Genomic DNA, 19592 nt, shown 5'->3' with positions numbered 1-19592 from the left:
CCTGTTTTGATCTTTCAGAAGTATTTTAAAGGTGACCTTGTTGTAGGCCTACAGAGACTAGGAGAGACTATGCAGTTGCTGAGAAGGGTGAGGATGATTTACACTTCTTTAACATTTTCCTTTCATGCTATGTATAATGATTTTCATACATTTTTAAAAAGAGAAAAAAAATTTATTCTTGAAGCTGCATTCAAGAGATTCCACTCTCTGGGCAGCCCCTTGCCCAGCTGTGAGTCTGCTTGGTCCAGAGAAAGTTCTCTGGGGGCTCCCTGGGGCCTGAGCCCTGAGGGACAGCCTGGTGGGGTGGTAGAGACTTGGCAGGATGGACTCTGCCCCTCTGTCCCCCTTCAGAGGCCTTCCCCACAACCTGGAATCTCCACTGAGAATTTGAGTGAGGGAATATGGCTCTGTAGCCCAGAGCCTCTTGCTCAGGCCCAATCCTGTGGGCTTTGCGCTTTGCATCCAGCCTGGAGAGGGTTTGGTGCATGTTACGCAGGGGCGGGGGGTGGGGGGGCAGGTAGAGGTGAGGCTGCAGGAAAAGGCAGGTGTGAGCTGACACCCTCCCCCCTCCCCCCCTCAGGTCACGGTCTGCAAGCCTTCCATCTTCTCTCGGTTCCATCTCCTTTCTCCAGGAGTCTAGTCCCTACAGCAGCCTCCCACCTTTGAGCCTCTGGAGGAGGAGCTGGGTGGCCCCCTCACCTAGCCCCCTGGGGATTAAGACCTCCCACCCCAGGCTCCCTTGTCCGCCTGAGGCCTAGATCACCAGAGCTGGAAAAGGTCCTCATCCAGCAGGCTCGCTGCACAGATGGGCCCAGGGGATGCAGGGGCTGCGTGGGTGGTTGGTCCAAGGTTACTCAGCAGGTCAGTGGCAGGGCTTGGGACTCAGACTAGGCCTCCTGGGCCCCCACAGGAGCCACATTCCTAGCCCCTGAGTCCTCAAGGCCCCCAGCCCACAAGGCTGGTCGGGGGGCTACGGTAGGTACTCCTCCTTGACAGGCATTGGGGAGGAGGTGCCCAGGAGGCTGGCAGAGCTGGGGCACAGGCCCGCCAGGGGTGGCCCAGCTGGAGTGGCGGTGACATCGTGGGCGGGCGGGGGTGGCTGTGAAGGCTGCTGCTGTTGCTTCTTCTTGTTCACTTTGCGCTCCTTTGCCCGCCGGTTTTGGAACCAGATCTTTACCTGTGGGGTCAGAGAAGAGAGATGGGGTGGGCAGTGGGGAGACCGAATGACAGAACAAGAGGAAAAGAGGAAGGGCAGTGGAGCTCTTGTTTTTCGATGTGGCGCTTGGGGCTTCCCACTTGCTCTGGCTACCCCAACTGTTCATGGACCCTGAACACGTTCTCCCCCTCTGGAACTTGCTCCCCTACTCTTAAGACAACTTCCTCTGTAACCCTCTTCCTCTCCATCTTCCAAAGCCATGCTCTAACACCCTCCTCCAGGAAGCCTTCCCTGTTCTCCCTGTGACCGCTCCCTCCTCTGGATTTAAACAGCACTGATCAAAGCCCGCTGTAGCCTATAGCTAATCAGGCCCCATGCTCCTCTTGGTGGTCAGGGATATTGGGTTTAATTGGCCGGGGGATTGGCAGCAGCTCAGTTTCTATTGTGTTGTATGACCATGGCTGGGAGACAACCTCTCTGTTCTCCTCCCTCGACTGAGCTCCATAATCTGCCTGGCAGCCTGGAGGCCAGACTCCCGGGACTGCTCCTGTGGCTGAGGTGGGAGCCCCACACACCTGACGTTCAGTGAGTCCCAGATTGGCGGCCAGCTCTGACTTCCGCCGTATGGTGATGTAACGGCTGTAGTGGAATTCCTTCTCCAGCTCCAGGCGCTGGTGGTCGGTGTAGACCACGCGGTATTTGTCCTTGGTCCGGGTCTTACCTAAGAAGCAGAGGTGCCAGGAGGAGAGGTGAGTGGGGAGGGGAGCTTGCAAAAGGCCAAGGCGGGGCTCCCAGGGGGAAGAGCAATCCAGGGCCCCTGAAGAAGGACCTTGAGGGAGTAACAGTCATTCTCCCAGGCTCAGGCTTCGAGACTCCCAACCTAGGAGGCAAGCACTGTTCTCTCGCCCATCTGGGGGCCCTGAGGCTCAGAGAGGGGAAGCAGCTTGCCCAGGGTTACCCAGGAAGCAGCGGGTGGAGTTGGGGGTTTCAGGCCGAGTCTCCTGACCCAGAGCCCTACCCTGATTGCCAGGCCCACCCGCTTTCGTGCAACAGTTCCCAGGTGTGGCTGCAGAACAGACATGCGGGGAGCTTGTGAAAAACACAGCTTCCAGCGTGTCACCGAGAACGTGAAGTGGAAAGCCTTGGCGTGGAATCTCCATTTTTCACAAGCTCCCAGGTGGTTCCAATTTGGGGATCCTCAGACCGCAGGTCTGAGCACTAGAGACTTGGAGGAAGGAACACCTGGCAGCAAGGGTAGCTTGAGATAACGAGACGTCAGCTGCTCCTCTCTCCTGTGCGCAAGGAGAGCAGGAAGGGCCGTCACAGCCGGAGGCTGAAGCAGGAAGCTTGCAGGAACCGCCCTGGGGTATATGCTCCTCAATTCCTGTCAAATGCCGGGTGGTTGGTGGTCGCACAATCAAACAGAAAGCACTGGGGCTGCCGGTGGCTCCCCAGGACCTGTCAGCCTCCTCAGAAGGCCCTGGTTCTAGGCGCCAAGCCCTGAGCCGGGGCTGCGCCAGGGGCTGGGGACCGCTCTGCCCGGAGCCATCTACCCTCCAGCCTGTGCCCAGGCACAGAGCAGGAGTACTCAGATCAGCCCACAAATATGTACTGAGTTCCTGCTCTGGCCAAGTGCTGGGTACAGCAGTGAGCAAAACAAAAAGTCCCTGCCCTCATGAAGCTTAGGTTCTAGTGGAGGGAGATGGGCAAAAATAAAATAAATATGGAAATTATTTGATATGTTGATTGATGATAAGTATTTCAGAGACAAAGAAGGACTGGGAACTGAGGGAGGAGTGAGGCTGTGATTTTAAATACAGTGGTCCATGAAGGCCTTACCTTGAAGGGGAACTTAAGCAAAGATCTAAAGGAGGTGAGGGAAAGAGCAATGCAGCTGTCTGGGGAAGAGGTTCCCAGGCGGAGGGAACAGTAGGTGCAAAGGTCCTGATGGGGGGCATGCCTGCCGCACGAAGAGTAAGGAACAGTGAGGAGGCTGGTGCGCCCGGGGTGCCGTGAGCCAAGGGAGCGGACAGGTCGAGCTGGGCCTACGAGCCCCGGGAGGGACTCTGGATTTTAGTCCGTCTGGGACAGGAGCCATTGCAGGCTTCTGAGCAGAGGAGACAAGAGGTCTGATGGAGGATTTAAGATTACTCTGGCTGCTGAATGGAGAACAGATTGGTGAGAAGGGGGACATGTGGGGAGACCTGCCATAACCCAGGCAGGGCTGGCTTGACTTCCACACGAGGCTCAGCCTGGGGCCCGGAAGTGGATTTGAGGACCGACTGGGTTAATGTCAGGGATCTCTTTTGGGCTGGGATCAGAGGTCTGTCTGGAGAGAATATTAAGAGTCATGCTTGGCCTGGGTTGCTGTGGGGGCCGGACTCAACACCAGTTTCCTTGTAAGAAGCTGAGCCTGCGGCTACAAACAGGAGGCACGCGCAAGCACTTTTTAGACCCACCCATGTGTCTCACCAGGGCATGGCAGGTCTGCATAACCATCGAACCCATCCCACTTCAGCCAAGGGCCCCCGCAGTAACCTGGCCTTCACCTCCCTGGCCCCAGCTCTGGGCCTGCCCGCTCCTCGGCACCCCTGCGCTAACCACCCCCCCACCAGCGCCGGTCCAGCCCACACAGCTTGGCAGGCTAGCGCTGGGCTCCTCAGAGCCAAAGGGCTTGTGGAGAACAGGAGACAGCACATGTTTCTCGGCTCTTTTCCCTGGGCTTCCTGCCAGAGCAGCAGAACCACAGTGGACTCTTCCACAACCACTGACCTCAGCCCACTGCCCGACGCAGCACGGGACAGCCTCGGCCCTTGGCCAGGCCTAGCCCAGGAAAGGGACAAGGGAGTGGCTGCCGAGGCCTTGGCTCCAGACGGGGCCCCTCCTTGACCTAGAAAATTCAACGCCGGCTCAAAAACTGTTCTGCCTAATGTACCACCACTGAAACCCAGCAGAGCTCTGAACCCACAGCCCCACTGGGTTCACTGGGCTGAAGCCAGAAGGGGTCATGGGAATTTAGTCTCCTCCCACTTTATAGATGAAGAGACTGACGTTCAGGATGGTTATACAGCGTCCAGAGGTCCAAATAAGAGAGGCCTTGTGAGTCCTTCTAGTCCAACCTCCCCGTACAGTCAGGGTCATTGAAGCCCCAGGGTGCCGTGGACTTGCCCAAGGCCATTTCACCAGGCCTGCAGATCTCCCTCCTGCTCTAGTGCACAACTCCTCACCCCACCGGATTCAGGGTCCACAGAGACTGCTACAGGGCCCTCTAAGCATTGGCAGCAGAAGCTCAAACAACAGACCACCCATCTACTTGTATTTCTGGGAAGAGCGGGTCCAGACCATGGTGAGGACAGATTCCTGAAAGCCCTGGGCTGGGGCTGGATGGCCCACAGGTTGAAAATGCCTAGAAGATTCACAGCCTGAGGTAGGGGGAGGAGGCTCCCTGCCCACCCAAACCTCAGCCTAAGAGATTATAAAGACAGCCCCCCCCCCCTCAGGCACCGAACCCTCGGTCCCATCCTTCCTGACGAGCAAATGGGGATCCACTGCACCCATTTCATAGTTGGGAGAAATTGAGGCTCAGAAAAGGGCACTTGTGGAGGGCCATCCTTTTCGGTAGTGGTATAAACCTGGGCTCAGGTTTCCTGACCTCCAGCCAGGCTCTTTTGGTCGGGGGACGGAGGGAATTAGATGAGAGATGGGACTCTAGCTGCATAGTTCCTCCTCTCTGCATAGTTGCAGACTCTAGCAAGGCTGCCAGTGAAGACCCAGCCTACAGGCCCCGTCACCCCCTCCCTGGACCCAAAAGAAGGGCTGGTGGGCTCAGGAACACATCGGCCACTTCTATCTGGTGGAGTTGCTCAAAGCACACAATTTTATTGCTAAGAAAATGGCTCTGCCCAAAACCAAAATGTTTGATATCGCACTGTGTGGTCCAGGAACCAGGGAGTCCCACCTGCCATCCAGAAGGTGATAATGGGAACATCCTCCTTGGGGCCCAACTTGGTGACCTCAGCCTCATTTAACGTGCACATGCCCTTTGACTCATTAATCCCACTTCTAGGGATCAATCCCACAGAAAAATGCCCAAAGAGGTAGCTGTTTCAAATAGCACAGAACTAAGGACAATGTACATGTCTGTGAGTCAGGACCGGTTAATAAGATAAGAGATGGTACATCCATGGAGAGGAGCACTACACAGTCACTAAAAAGAAATTATAAAGCTCTGTAGGTGCCAATATGGAGCAATTTCTAAAAATATATTGTTCAGTTTAAAAAAAGGCAAAATGTTGTAAATAGTATGTTGCTATTTTTGTATAAAAATGGAATACACACACACACTCAAACATGTTTGTGGCCCGAGTTCTTTCTGAAAGAATACACAAGAAACCAGTAATGGGGGTTGGCGTGCCTTGGAGAGGGGACTAGAGGCTGGGGAGCCATAGGTAGGAGGGAGTCTTTGGGATGTTTAAATTTTTACCATGTGAAGATGTGAATTTGTATTTTTAATGACAGTCAGGAGCCCTGGGCTCCAGTCCCAGCTCTGGGACAGAACTCCCCACTGCCATGAGCAAACCTCCTTTCCCCTCCTGTGAACACCTGTGCCACCCTGGGGGCCCAGGAGAGAGGGGGCAGGGAGGTACGTGACAGTGGTGGGGCAGGGAGAGCGCCCAGGATGAATGATTTACAGGCCCTTGGGACACTGGGCCTAAGAGGGAAGTCCGGGCTCCTGTAACAGGTGTCTGATGGGAACCAGGCCACTCCCAGCCACCTAATGAATAACCCTCTGGGCCAGATGCCAGTGCAAGTAGGTGGGAGGGAGGGTGGGAGCCCCCCTACCAGCTCTTAGGGGTGAAGCATGGGGAGAGAAGGGCCTTGGATAACTGTGCAAATGAGAGGCTTTCTCTCTGCTCTGGCTGTGGGTTGTGAGGAATGGCCCATCCATATGCATCAGGCTGCCATGGAGGTAGCAAACTTCCCATCCCTAAAGCATGCACAGCAGAGGTCCTGGGAAGCTCCAGGCTAATGGTTCTAAATACCTGACCAGCAGCCTCAGAATTGCCTGGGGAGCTTTTTAAAAGCACAGATTCTGGCCCAGAAGTTCAGACTCAATGGGACTGAAGTGGGCCTCTGGGATTTGATACTTGAATAGCTCTCCAGGTGACCCTGACATGTGGTTGTTTGGGCAAGTAGACCTCCAGGGCTGCGCCATGCAGCTTCTCAATGGCTGGGTGATCTAGGACACCTCACCTCTCTGAGCCTCAAATTCTGTATCTATAAAATGGGGATAATTATTATTGTAATAATGGTCAATATGTCCATCTGTCAGGCACTTTGCATACATCTCTCAACAACCTATGAAGCTGTGCGACTGTTATCCCTAGTTTACAGATGAGAAAACTGAGTTTCAGCAAGGTCTGCACATCTGGAAGGCGGGATTTAGCCCAGGTCTGTCTAGACTCAGAAACAGCATTAGAACCTATGGCCCAGTGTAAGGTCTCCCATAATGATCTCCAACCCTCGGGTGTACAGGGGATCACTTGAGATGGATGGATGAATGATGCCTGGCACAGTACCTGGCACACAGTAGGTACACAGGGCAAGGTAGATCTTATTCATTTCCATGGTGGGATAACCACATGACAGGGATCCTGGGAAATGGATCCGAGCAATGGGCTGTGTGTTGGATGAGACTGTTTATTTATAAGGTCCCTTCCAACTTGGAAACATGAAGCTACCAATGTTTGTTGATGCTCTGATTATATTTGTTATTATTGCTGAAAGAAGTCTAAGACTGATTTCCCTGTCTGAGAGTCTAGAAACTGGGCCTGCCTAGCTGGAGGATAGAGGGCAGGAGCCTGGCAGTCTGCAGTGGGGCCTCCCCATCTATCCTGGACCAGAGTTCAGCCTCTGCCCCCAGGGCGGGTTAGGTGGCTCCAGAAAAATTGAGTGGCCTCTGGGTCAGCACTTCCTTTGACCTCTTCCTGCTGGGTTTGTGGCCCTGAGGGATGACACTGCCAGCTCCGGCCCTAGGGCTTGGAACACAGGTCCATGACCCCTCTCTGTGTGGTCCAGCCCCACTGGCTGTAAATCAAAATCCCCACAACCCCGACCGACACACATACACACACACACACACACACACACACACACACAAAGGAATGCACATATGCATGCATGGATGCTTGTTAAAAATACATATTCCCAAGCTCTCAGTTCTATTGCATCCTGGTCTCGCTGCCATCTTTAACAAGCCTACCAGAGGGGATTCTGAACCACCAGCTCCCAGTTCTGTGCCATCTGTGTGGCCTTAAATAAGTCCTTTCTCCTCTCCGGGCCTCAGTTTCTCCTGTGCATCAGAAGAAGGTTTGGTGTCAGCTCCAAGGGCCCTGTAGATTCTGGACTTCTGTGTAGCTCTGAGTCCTCCCTTAAGGACCTGGGCCCAGGTCTGCATCCTTAGCTAAAGGACTTGACAAGTGATTGAATTTCTCTGGGCTTTCCTTCCCCCAGGGAACAGAATGGGTGTGAAAGCAGTTTGCAAAGGGCAAAGAGCTATGGACACGACAAGGAAAACTGAGCTATTTGCACAAGTGCATGTGGGAGGGATCCCTTGGGAGAGGTAGGAATGCTGCCTGATGGGGAGCCGCAGGGCAAAGAACATAGGCCTAGGGGTGGGGAGGTCTGGCCAGGCCACCAGCCGGACATGTGATGTTCAGCTTGGACCCATTTCCTCATCTGTACTACCAGTGGGTGGGACTCCTGCTGCAGCAGCCCTGACCCACCCAGTTCAATGGTGGACGGATATCCTCCCTGGGCAATGAGGCTCTCTACTGGGCCCATGACTGGTCCTTGTTCTGGCTGGTTTGCCAGTCCCAGGCTGCTCTAGCACAGTTCCTCATTCACCCCTGCTCATTCCTGGAGCAGGGGCGAGGCTGGCATGGGGGCGGGAATGCGATGAGAGGAGGATGGTCAGGCCAGCCACACTCAGGGACCCTGTAGCCTTAGGCAAACTTCTCCACCCCACTGTCACACTCCTTTCTAGTCACAGCACTCAGTCAGCACCGCCCCCTCCTCCTCCCAGGCCTCTACCCCTCTCCTGTCTTCTCAAGGAGGTCCACAATCTGACTTGGCTACAAGAAGCAGTGAAGAGGACAGAAACTTCAGAGTGAGATAGACACAGTGGTTCTAACCCAGTCAGGCCAGGTGCCAGCAGTGGGAACCCAGGCAAGTCACTGAACCTCTCTGAATCCCAGTTTACTCATCTGTCAAATGAGGACATGAATGCCTCCTTCAGACATGGTAGCTGTGGAGATTAGATGTGATCATTTCTTTAACAAGGTAGTTAGTAATAAAAGCTATCTGTGACAATGCTGAAGAAAAAGGAAGAGGAGGAGGAAGAAGAAGGAGAAGACGATGACTGCAGAGACAAAAGAGGCAAGAGAGATTCCTCAGTGGAGAATAAGGAGCCCATCTGGAATGGATTACATTCTAGAAACTCTCGAGAGGGATTTTCCTGCACTGTGCTGTATGACAGCTACTAGCCACGTGTGGCTATTTAAATTAAAATTAATTAAATGCAATTAAAAATTCAGCTCTTTAGTCACACTAACCATATAGCAAGGGCTCAATAGACACGTGTAGCTAGTGGCTAGCACACTGAACAGCATAGATATAGAGCTATAGAAAGTTCTGTTGGACAACACGGCTAGACCAAGCTCCCAGCCAGGGCCAGATGCTCACACCCGCATATCATACGTAACCAGACTGCTTGGACTATCTACAGAGCAGCCCGTTCTTGCATCCGTCACCCATCTATATTCTTCCCAGGATTCTCCACAAGGGGCACCAGAAATAAGGGGCACCCTTGGCCCAGGACAGCCCTTCTAAGAGTTGCAAGCAGCAGCTGCATCCCTTCGCATCTTCTTCCGGACTCTGGACAACTCGAGGCCACCAGCTGTTTCCTGGTGGAGTGTCCAGGCCTCTGCCCTACCCTGGCCATCCTCCTCTGGTCCGGAGGTGAAGTTCCTGACTAATCACCCACAGGCGTGGGACGTGAAGAGTCACATTTGGCGCGGAGGTGCAGGATGGGGCTCTGGACTCCAGCCCTTTTCTAGCTCATTGAGGAACCTTGGCAAATCCCCTCCCCTTGGTTCCTGGCTCCCTGAATGCTCTGCGAGGGCAGAGACCATGCCACCTTGCTCATTTGGTTCCACAACAGTGCCAGACACACACAGCGAGTACTTGATGAATCCTTGTTAAACCTAACTCAGACCTACCGCTTCCTGGTCTTCTCCTCGCAGTAAATGGCCCCCATCCTCAGGCCACTCAGGCCAAAAGCCTAGGTGGCACTTCCCCCGCTTCCCACATCCAATCCATCAGCTGGTGGCTCAACCTCTAAAGGACATCCTTCTGTCCAGCTCCACTGCTCCCACAGCCTTAGTCAACGTCACTAATCGAATGGAGAAATGTGCTGTTCTGGGGTCGAAAATACCTGCACTTGAAAAAATAGCAAGTACTCAGTAGATGCTAGTTCATTTTATTATTACTGTGGGAGGTGCTCGGTACTTATTTGTTAAACAGCTCATTCCTGTTTTTCATGGGTGGGGGGTAGATTAAGAGCAAACAAATGAAATAATTATGAACTGAGATTAGTGTGAAGGAAAGCAATGGAGCTGAGAGCTAGATTAAGTGGCGGGAGGCGGTGGGGGAGGGAACCTACTTTATTTAGCTTGGGGCAGCTAAATGTCACCTCCTGGAGGAGGTGACATTTAAGCCAAGATATGATGGTTGAGCAGGAGGTTTCCATGTCACCAATGGGGAAGAATATCCCAGGAAGACAGAACAGCATGTGCAAATGCCCTGAGGCAGAGAGCAGCAACAGAGGACCAGCTCTGTGAGGGACCCTGTCTGCTTGTTCTGGCAGGAATCTCTAGCACCTAGCAGAATGTTTGGCACAGAAGAGAGACTCAGAGACTATTACCGCCTGCCTGCCTGCGTGACTGAATGAAAGAGACATGTGATGAGCCTGGAGAGGCTAGCAGGGCTTTGAGCCCTGGGGTGAGGGGTTTGGATTTGTCCTCAAGAGAAATGGGAAGACATCAGAGGGGGTTGAGCCTGGAGTGTCAGTCTCGGCTTTCACTAACGCCTGCTCCCTCTGGTGATGCTGAGGGATCTATGTGGCGCATCCCTATAAGGTTGATGGGCAAGTATGGCAGGGGGAGGGCTTAGCATGTTAACAGGGTGATGGACCTGACTCCAGATGTAAACGTTTCCAAATCCCAAGAGCTCCAGGACAGAAACTTGAGCGGTCATCTCATTAAGATAATTCCTCATTGACAAGCCAGGCTTGCTGCTAACAAAGCTGTTTTGGACCTTCAGAACAGCTCCCCAGTCTCTCCGCAGCAACATGTGCCTAAGTGTGCGTGTGGGGGAACACCCAACCGATAAAAGCCTTCTGCCACCTTCTAACTGGGTCACTCCCCCCTTCCCAGGTACATCTGAGAGATGAGGTGTCAAATGGAGTTTCTGCCTTGAGAACCAGTTTTAAACAGCCCCGGCACCTGCTGTGCCCATCCTCCCCCTCCAGCCTCTTATAGCTCATCTCTGACTGGCTTCCTTTTCCCCACCTAGACGGGAATGCACATGGGGAGAGGTCTTGGGCTCCCGTTCTGAGTGTGTTGCTTTATTTGATAGATGCTCATTAGGCTGTAGAGTCTAGGTTTGAACCCTGTGCAGGAGCATCCCAGCTGTGTGAGCTTGGGCAAGCCACCTTACCCTCTCTGAGCCTCATTAACTTTATCTGTAAAATGAAGCTAATAATAGATCCTCACACCTCTTAGAGTTGTTATGAGACTTAAGTGAGATCATCCATGCAAAGTTCTTGGCACAGTGCCTGGCACATGGTAAAGGCTCAGCTGATGTCACAGTTATTAGCTTTATCGTGAGCTCCTACAATGTGCAAGATATGGTGAGGAGGACAGGACTGATTAGCGCTGCTCCTTGAGGGGATAACAGACGGTAGATGGCAGGGATCAACAAGACAGTCAGTGATAAATGTTGTTCAAAACAAGGGCCTGGTACAGTGTTTGTAGGGGAGGGAACCAAGGAGGGCTTCCTAGAGGAGGTGGCCTTGGAGAAGAAGCAGCATTTGACCTGGTAAACAGGTAGGAGAGGGAAGGGAGGGCAGTTCAGGTCAAGGGACCCATAATAGAGAGGCAGGGAGTGTGAGGTGTGTGCTCGCGTGCACCTGCTAAGGACTGGTAGAGATGGTCCCAGGCACCAGTGCACTGAGCGCCTACTGTATGCCAGGGTCAGGGCTATGCTCTACTGGCACCATTGCTTCAAGGTGTAATCTTATTAATGTTACAGTGGAAGAAGCTGAGACTCAGAGAAATGATCCAAATTAACTCGCCTGTGGCTAATGCAGCTTCTGACAGAAATGCAATCCCAGGCCTGAGGCTCCCGAGCCGGACTCTTAACTGTCCCAGGTAAGCATCTCTGTATCTCGGCAAACTAACGGGAGAGTGGCTTCAAGAGTGGGTTGGGGCCAGTTCTCAAGAGGGCTCTGAAATGGAGCTGGATTTTACAGCATAAAATGAAATGGCAATTCCATGGCAGTGGGGAGCCATGGTTTAGAGGGCGGCTAGGGCATCAGAGAGAGGCTGAAGGTGAGAGGCCAGGTTGGTGACTGTGGCAATGGGCCAAGGGAGAGGGTCTAGGATGTGGTGGGGAGAGGAGGGTTCATCCCCTCCACGGGCCTCAGTTTCTCTATCTGAAAGCTGATGGGGATGGACCAAGACCTAAACCCTGCTGCAAGAGTCTTATCATCTGAGCGGACATCTCCCGACTTGTGTGGGACCTCAGCCACCTCAATGCGCCATTAACCTGTGAAAAACTATTCACAAGGAATTGGAGGCTGAGCCTTCAGCAGAAGGATAAGTTAGAGCCTTCCTAAGGAAAATGCTGATATTTATAGATGCAAACGGGGAAGACAGAAAAAAAAAAAAAATAGAGCCCCTTGTAGTCATTTCCTATCCTGGCCTCAGTCAAGTGAAAGTCATCACTCAGAACTGGTTAATGGACAACATAACAGCCCCTCCCACATCTTCCCCATCTTCCCTGCCCCCTCCTTAGGGAAAGCTGGCATCTTAGTTCCAGCCTCAGCAACGCCAGTTCCCCAGGTGAGGATGGAGTACTGTCCCATCCATGGAGTAGGGAGAAGGGGGCAACCAGGCTTCCACCACTGGCATGAGCTGCTCGGCTGGACAGTCATGGGTCCCATCTCCAGGTTGAGATCTCATCTCTCCCGTCTTCTCCCAGAACTGTCTTACTGTTCCTCACACTTGCCCTGTTCATTCATTCAACAAAATGTATTGAGCACCTACTAAATGCCACACACTGAGCTGGGTGCCTGGAATGTAGTCATGGGTCAAATAGACATGGTTCTGGACTTCATAGGAGTTTACCTTGTCAGTGGGTGTGGGAATAGACAACACACAAACTCACAAATAAGTAAGTTAGTGCTCTGAAGGAAACATGGCAAAGATGATCAATGGGTATTGGTGGGGGGTGCCTACTTTGGAACATCATGGAGGACCTCTCTGAGGAGGTGGCCATTAAGCTAAGACCTGAATGGTGAGAAAGAGCCTGCAAAGAGTCTGGGGAAAGAGTTTCCCAGGGAGAGGGAACAGTATGTGTACAAGACCTGCCTGCAGGAGCACATACAGCTTTGTAGACCTCAGGAAGGAGTGTAGATTTTGCCCTAAATATAATGGGAAGCCACTGGAAAATTTTAAACTGACTCATCCAACATATATCCCAGCCCTGCCTCCACTTGTGTGAAACTGGAACATGCCTTAAAATCTCCAGGCTTCAGTTTCCCATCTGTATGTCTGTTCTCTAACTGTCCAGTTCAGATATTCTAGAATGCTAGAGGCACAGAAGAGGGAAGAAGGGGCAAGAAGGGTACAATAAGAACAGGTGACCAGCAACATCTGGGGAGATGGCATGCACTGACCTTCCCTCTGCTGCCCCAGACAACAGCCTTGCCCGGGAAACACCCCCAGAGACCCTGTATCTTCATTGCCCAGAAGGAGAAACTGAGGCCAAAGAGGAGAGGGGCTTGGCCTGTCTCTCACGGAGGGTCTGTAACCCCACCCCAATTCCGACCCCACCTCAAGAGTCAGAGTCAGATGCTGCCTGAGTAGACAGGTAGCAGCTTCTACCTTCGAAAAGGCAGAACGGCTCTCACCTGGCTCCTGGGGTGGCCACTTTCCTCCGGAGCTCCCAAACCTCCCTTGGCCCTTCATTTTAGTTTCTGGGAGTGAAGGTGGAAAGGACTTTTGCCTTTGGGCAGAGTTACTCCTAGGCCCCCTGTGTGCCCAGGGACAAGTGTTTCCAAATGACTTCCGAGACCAGAGGTGAACTGAGTTCGGCAGCTCCAGTGCCCAGAGGGACGTGACTTGCCTGACATCACACAGCCTGGAAGCTCCCCAGGGTTCCTGCCAGTCCTCTGACCCCCACCCACTGACCCACTCTCTCCCCCTCACATAGTGCTGGCCTCTCTCCAAGTCCCCGCCCCTGGGGAACCTCCCCATCCATCTCCAAAGTCGCCTGGTCAGCAGGAAGTAACAACCAGAATAAAGGAGCAGGAAAAGTGGGCTTCCTTCTTCAGGGAACAGACACAGAACTGCAGGACCCTGAGGGTCAGTGGCCCCAGACACTTCCTCTCATATAATCTGATGCAAAATTCTCAACCGAGGTTTATGGGGAAAGCTTCTGGGGGCCTTTAGAACCCCTGAAATTGTTTGCCCGATTAGGAAACACTTTTTTTCTAGGGAGAACATTTATACTTCCCATCAGATTTCACAAAGGGGTCCTTTTGTAACTCAAACAAAGGTACAAGACCCTTCCCTCTCATGGGATGGTAAAACTGAGACTCAGAAAAGATGGCTGATTTAAGAGCCGCTGTTCAGAGGATTAGAGCACAGGCTTGGTCATATCCCAGCCCCACCATTTACTGCTTATGTAGGTATAACTATACTTGCACAACTCTGTAACCTCTCTATGCCATAGTTTCTTCATCTTGAAGACGGGGGTGATAATAGCACCTATGATAAAGTTATAAGAATTAAAACATATCAGGTCAGTGCCCGCTCCGTTAGTAAGTGTTCCATAAATATTAGCTGTTATTATTTAGCCAAGGCCACAGAGACAAGTGGCACAGCTGGGACAGAAACCCCAGTCCTCTGAGGCCTCCGGAGGCAGACAGGAGGTCCTGTGTCCCTGGGAGTCCCAAGGAGGTGGTACAAATACAGCCAAACCTGTAGCTGCTGATCAACCCTCCCCAGCATGTGCTGGGAGTGTGTGGGGACATGGAGGTGAAGAGAGAGAGGAGGTGGGGGATGTCCTAGGCTCGCTCCCAGCTGGGGGAAAGGGAGGAGGGGCTGGACATCAAAGGGTGGGCAGGCCAACTTCCCGCCCCTAAGGCCAGGTGGCCTTTGTCAGGACAGGCCGGACACAGTCGGGACAATGGGTATCATGTTCACCTTCTGGCCGACAGGAGTCACTACCGAGCCAAGGCCCAGCCTGTTACATGACAAAGGGGGGACCTAGGAAGGAGGTCAGGCCACCCCTCATTAAAGCTGAGCCTTTGTCCTGCCCCCTCCCCTGCCTTTGAAGAGGGTGGATCCAAGAGGCCTGCCTGGGGGCAGAAGGTTCACAGGCTCAGGAGCCAAACAGTAGCCACCTTCCCAACTGCTCCTACTTTCCCCTCCCCCAGGGTCAAGAGTTCAGGGCGAGCCCTGGGATGGTAAGGTAGGGACCCTTCACCACCACCAATCTAACCAAAGAGGGCTCTTTTTTAGTCCAAATGATATGACCCACCGATCTCTTCGTTGTATGGATGGGGGACTGAGACCTGGAAAGGAAAGTGACTTATGGGTGTTCACATAATCGGTGCATGTCCTTTGGGGGTTTGCAGCCCCTCTTTGGGGCTGGGATAGGGGTGCATGAAACGGATGACCACCAGGGCCAGTGTTGCTAAAAGTTTACCCTGGGATAAAGGTCTGGGGACCTGTGTCTAGTTCCGGCCTTGCCACGCAACCACAAGGCGCCGTTCTTCATGGCTGGGGTCTCAGTCTCCCTGTCTACAGGGAAAGACAGCGTGTGCTTCCCAAGGCTCCAGGATTCAGAAGGGGGAAGCTGAGAGAACAGCCCGCAGGGACAGAGTCGGGGGTGGGGGGCACACTCTGGAACCCAAGCAGGGCCGGGGCAGAGGTCAGACAGGGGGCGGCCGGGGCCTTGCTCTAGCACCTGCCGGCGCCCAGGGGAACCGTCCAGAGGCGCAGGGTGAGGGAGGGGTGCTTACCGCTGCCACCGCCGCCTCCGGCCGCCACGCTGCGCCGCATCCACTCGTAGGGCGTCCGCCTTTGCGCTCCGGGCGAGGACGGTGCGCCTGGGCCGCTGAGGGGCTGCGCCAGGAGACCCGGCCCAGGCCCCGGGGGCGCGGGCACCGCGCTAAAGTCCGGAGGGGGCCCGAATGCCAGCGGGGCCGGGCTGGCGGTGGAGGCCGCGGGGCCCGGACTGTAGGCGGCGGCCCATTCGTCCTTGGGCGCAGAGAAGGGCGTGCTCCAGGCCGCAGGGGGCACGGGGCCCGGCTCCACGTGAGAGTAGCCGGTGAAGTCGGGGTACTGCGGAGGCGGCGGGGGACCGTAGGCTTGCGGGCCCAGGCCGAGACTGGCGGGCCTGGCGGGGCCGGGGTACACGGGGGATTCCTTGTCCAGCACATAGCCCACGTACATGGTGGCCGCGGGGCCCCCCGCGCATGCTGGGCCCTGGAGCCGCCGCAGCCGGCCGCCCCGACGAGCGACTGCTCACCTGAACTCCCAGCCCTGCCGCCGCCGCCCCACCCAGGCCTTTTATAGCTCCGGGCCGCCACGGCCCCAGCCGAGGCGGGTTTGCATTTCAAAGCGGGGGGAGCCTCCAGGCCGCGAATCAAAGGGGGAAACCCGTCGGGGGCGGGGGGTTCAAAAGGAGACAAATTGCCGCCCCAAGCTGGAGGTGGACGCCGGGGCCAAGGGGGGGTGGGGGGCGCGGAGGGCGCATCCTGAGCGAGCATCGAGGCATCGCTAGGTGTGGGAGTCTCCTGCGAGGCCCCAGCCTAACCGCCCGAACACCTCGACCGCCCCGCAACCCCCTTTTACAGGTGGAGAGAAGGGATCCGTGGGGTTCAGGGGCGCCAGGCCAGCGTCACGCAGCCACACCGGGCCTGTGGCGCAGTCCGCAGGGACCAGTTGGAGGTGAAGGGGAGGAAACGCTGACTTCAAACCGGGTTCCCGTCTTTAAGGTAGCGGGTCCTTAATCTTTTGCGGGGGCAGGGGGGAGAGGAGGGGTCACGACCCCTCTGAGTGTCTCATGAAAGCTGTGGATGTTTTTTCCCCGGGGGGAAAATGCACATATGCACATACACGAGCCTGCAAACAATTGGGGAGTTCACCTGAGTTGGCTCTCTGGAGAAAGTTCTTAGAGAGGTGGTGTAGCGACATTCTTTTAGAGACATTCTAGTGAACTTCTCACAATTCTCTTGGCAACACCCCTACCCGCGCCCTCACTCCCACCTTTATTTTAATGAGACGTTTCAAACATACGCAAAAGTAGAATTGTAGAGTGAATCACTATATACCCATCACCAGTTTCAACTGTTATCAAGATTTTGCCACACTTATTTAACTGACTCGCTTCCCTTTTTTTTGCTAAAGTATTTTAAAAGAAATTTCAAACATCATGTCATTTTACCCCTACTTACTTCAGCATGCGTCTCTAAAACACATGGACATTTTCTTACATAATATGCCATTATCACACCTAACAAAATTAACACAGATTCCTGGATCTAGAGACTGTCATATGGAGTGAAGTTAAGTCAGAAAGAGACAAGCAACTATCGTATATTAACGCATATATGTGGAACCTAGAAAAATGGTACAGATGAACCGGTTTGCAGGGCAGAAATAGAGACACGGAAGTAGAGAACAGATGTATGGACACCAAGGGGGGAAAGTGGTGTTTGTGTGATGAATGGGAAGATTGGGATTGACATGTATACACTAATAGGTATAAAACAGATAACTAATAAGAAACTGTTCTATAAAAAAATAAATTAAATAAAATTCCAAAAAAATTAACACAAAGTCCTGGGTATTATCTAATACCCAGTTCATGTTCAAAGTGTTTCATTTGAGTCAAAGATGTCTTTTTAATGGCTGGCTTATCCTAAAGCCCTGATCTATTTATTATTGTTGGGGCTCTCTTGTATTTTAAATGTATCACGCATCTCCCCGCACCTTGCCCAATTAAAGACTGCCAAACATTTCACAGCTACTGGGGTTGGGGGGTGTTAAATAGTTGAGAGACCATCAGTGAACCGGGAGTGGGGAGCAAAGTAGAGGGATTTGGGGAAGGATTCATGAAGGACAGGGCTTTGGATCAGAAGGCCTGTGGGAGATGCGTTCCCTCCCCACAGGAGGTTCAGGGCCAAGGAGCTGCACAGAAGCCCCCTATGGGATTTGATCCTCCAGCGTTTCCTGGGAGCCCCCTAAATGTTCAGGGACATGTGGCCCCCAGAAGATGGGCAGAATCAGGGTCTTATCTATTTAAGCTGTCCGTCCCTTGGGTCACCACCTTGGCTAGGGCAGGTCAGCATCATCTCAGGGCTAGACAGATGTGTCAGGATCAGGACACAATTTACAGGGCCCAATGCAAAATGACAACGTGAGATCCCTTCAAAAATTATTATAAATTTCAAGATGGCAATGGTAGAGCATTCAACCAAGCATGGGGCCCTTCTAAACACTGGGCCCTGTGTGACTGCACAGCCGACTCACCCATGAAGCTGGTCTTGGTCAGAATCTTGTTCTCCTGCAGCTCTGATAGCTACTATAGCAGAGTGAGGGACATTATGCCCAGGGTGCCCCTTCCTGCCTGGAGGAACCCTTTTCATTGCACAGATGGAAGCAGTGAGACCCCGAAAGGAAAGGGGTTATGTCCGAGTTTATGCAGCAAAATGAAGGTTGTTCATGGGAGGGGGGAAAGAGGGCTGCCTGGGTTGTGGCTGACATGGATGAGCTCATGACTGCCTTAGCAGGGAAGGTCAGGAAGTGGATGTGTTGGTGAAAGTTTGCTCAGCAAGTCCTCTGGAGTGCTGGGCTCTGCCCAGGACCCAATTTTTCAAGGGGTCAGTGAGAAACTGGGAAGTATACAGAGAAGGGAGGAGAGACCCAAGAGAACTGGGCTTTACTCTCTGAGTTGATGTAACCAGGACGGCTCAGAATGGAGGAAGAAAGGACCTGGAGAGTGACTTGAAGGTCTGAGTTTGGGGTGGGGGACAGGGCAGACCTAACACCTGAGGGAGAAAGCTGCAGGCACAGAAATGGATTCCAACCCACCCATAGTGAAGTGCTCTCTAGAGGGCGGTCGTGAAAGAGAGAGTGAGCTCACCATCACAGAAGGTATGCAGGTGACTGCTGGAGGTCCCCAGTCAGGGATGCTGCTGAAAGGATGCCTATCCCAGGGAGTGAGAAAGTCGGTGCCCTCTAGGTGCCCCCTAATTCCAAGAATATGCTACATCAGACCTAGATGGAAAGCTTAAAGTTTGGGACTAGGTATAGGAATTCATTTGTTCATGTGTTCATATGTTTGACAAATGTGTATTAACATTCCTCCTTTGTGCTGACCCTGTGTCAGGTACTGAGCGAGGCTCTGCACTTGGGGTGCTTACAGAAAGGGAAGGGGGAGAAGCAGGTACGAATCAAATGATCACAAATAGGGGCAAAATTACATCTCGGTGAGGGCCAAGAATCCGGAGAGTTTTCCCAAAGGGAGGAGACATGGAAGTCTTGCAAGAGGAAGTGACATATGAATCAAGGCCCTGGGGAGCAGGGAGGGACACTGTGGGCAGAGGGACAGTGTGAACAGAGGGGTTGAGGCTGGAGGGGACACGTGGTCCTCCAGAACTGAAAGACCAATTTGGAGTTTAGTGATGGGGGGGGGGCGCACAAGACGGGGGCAGGAGAGGAGTGTGGAGAGAGACAGAGCAAGGCCCGGCAGGACAGACCTGATGAGGGGTATGGGAGGTTGTCATCAAGGGTTTTGCGTGGTGGAAAGGGGGCTGTGGCTGGTGTGTGGAGGATGAGCCAGAGGAGAGGTGGGAAGCCTGAAAGCTGCAAGGAAGCTGGGCAGGGGTCCAGGAGTGATGAAGACAGCGTCCAGAGCTAGGGTGGTGGCTGAGGGATGGGGGACTTTCCAGGCAAAGCAGGGACTATTCCCCTAGCCAGGGAGAGAGCAGAGTTAGGGAGGCCTAAGGCCTGGGGGCCCATCCCAGCTGCTCCGTGGTACCCTGAGTGCTGTCCTCTCCCAGGGTGGGGGCAGGAGGTGC

General features: G+C 53.5%; 1 protein-coding gene across 1 annotated transcript; it reads right to left on the bottom strand.

Moving 5' to 3' along the window:
• Positions 1 to 926: 926 nt before the first annotated feature.
• CDX1 (caudal type homeobox 1) lies at positions 927 to 16031 on the bottom strand. The gene is made up of 3 exons (XM_022590118.3): positions 15528 to 16031; positions 1732 to 1877; positions 927 to 1177 (listed from the first exon to the last, which is right to left on the bottom strand). Exons 1-3 carry the CDS (start codon positions 15958 to 15960, stop codon positions 971 to 973), a joined length of 786 nt encoding a protein of 261 aa, XP_022445826.1. The 5' UTR covers positions 15961 to 16031; the 3' UTR covers positions 927 to 970.
• Between the last annotated feature and the right edge of the window lie 3561 nt (positions 16032 to 19592).

Source organism: Delphinapterus leucas, chromosome 3 (assembly GCF_059928025.1).
Source record: "Delphinapterus leucas isolate spDelLeu-1000000601 "Yukka" chromosome 3, BTC_Dleu_Yukka2, whole genome shotgun sequence".
Classification (NCBI taxonomy): domain Eukaryota; kingdom Metazoa; phylum Chordata; class Mammalia; order Artiodactyla; family Monodontidae; genus Delphinapterus; species Delphinapterus leucas.
Note: the sequence above shows the minus strand (reverse complement) of the source record. Positions and strands in the feature narration are given on the sequence as shown.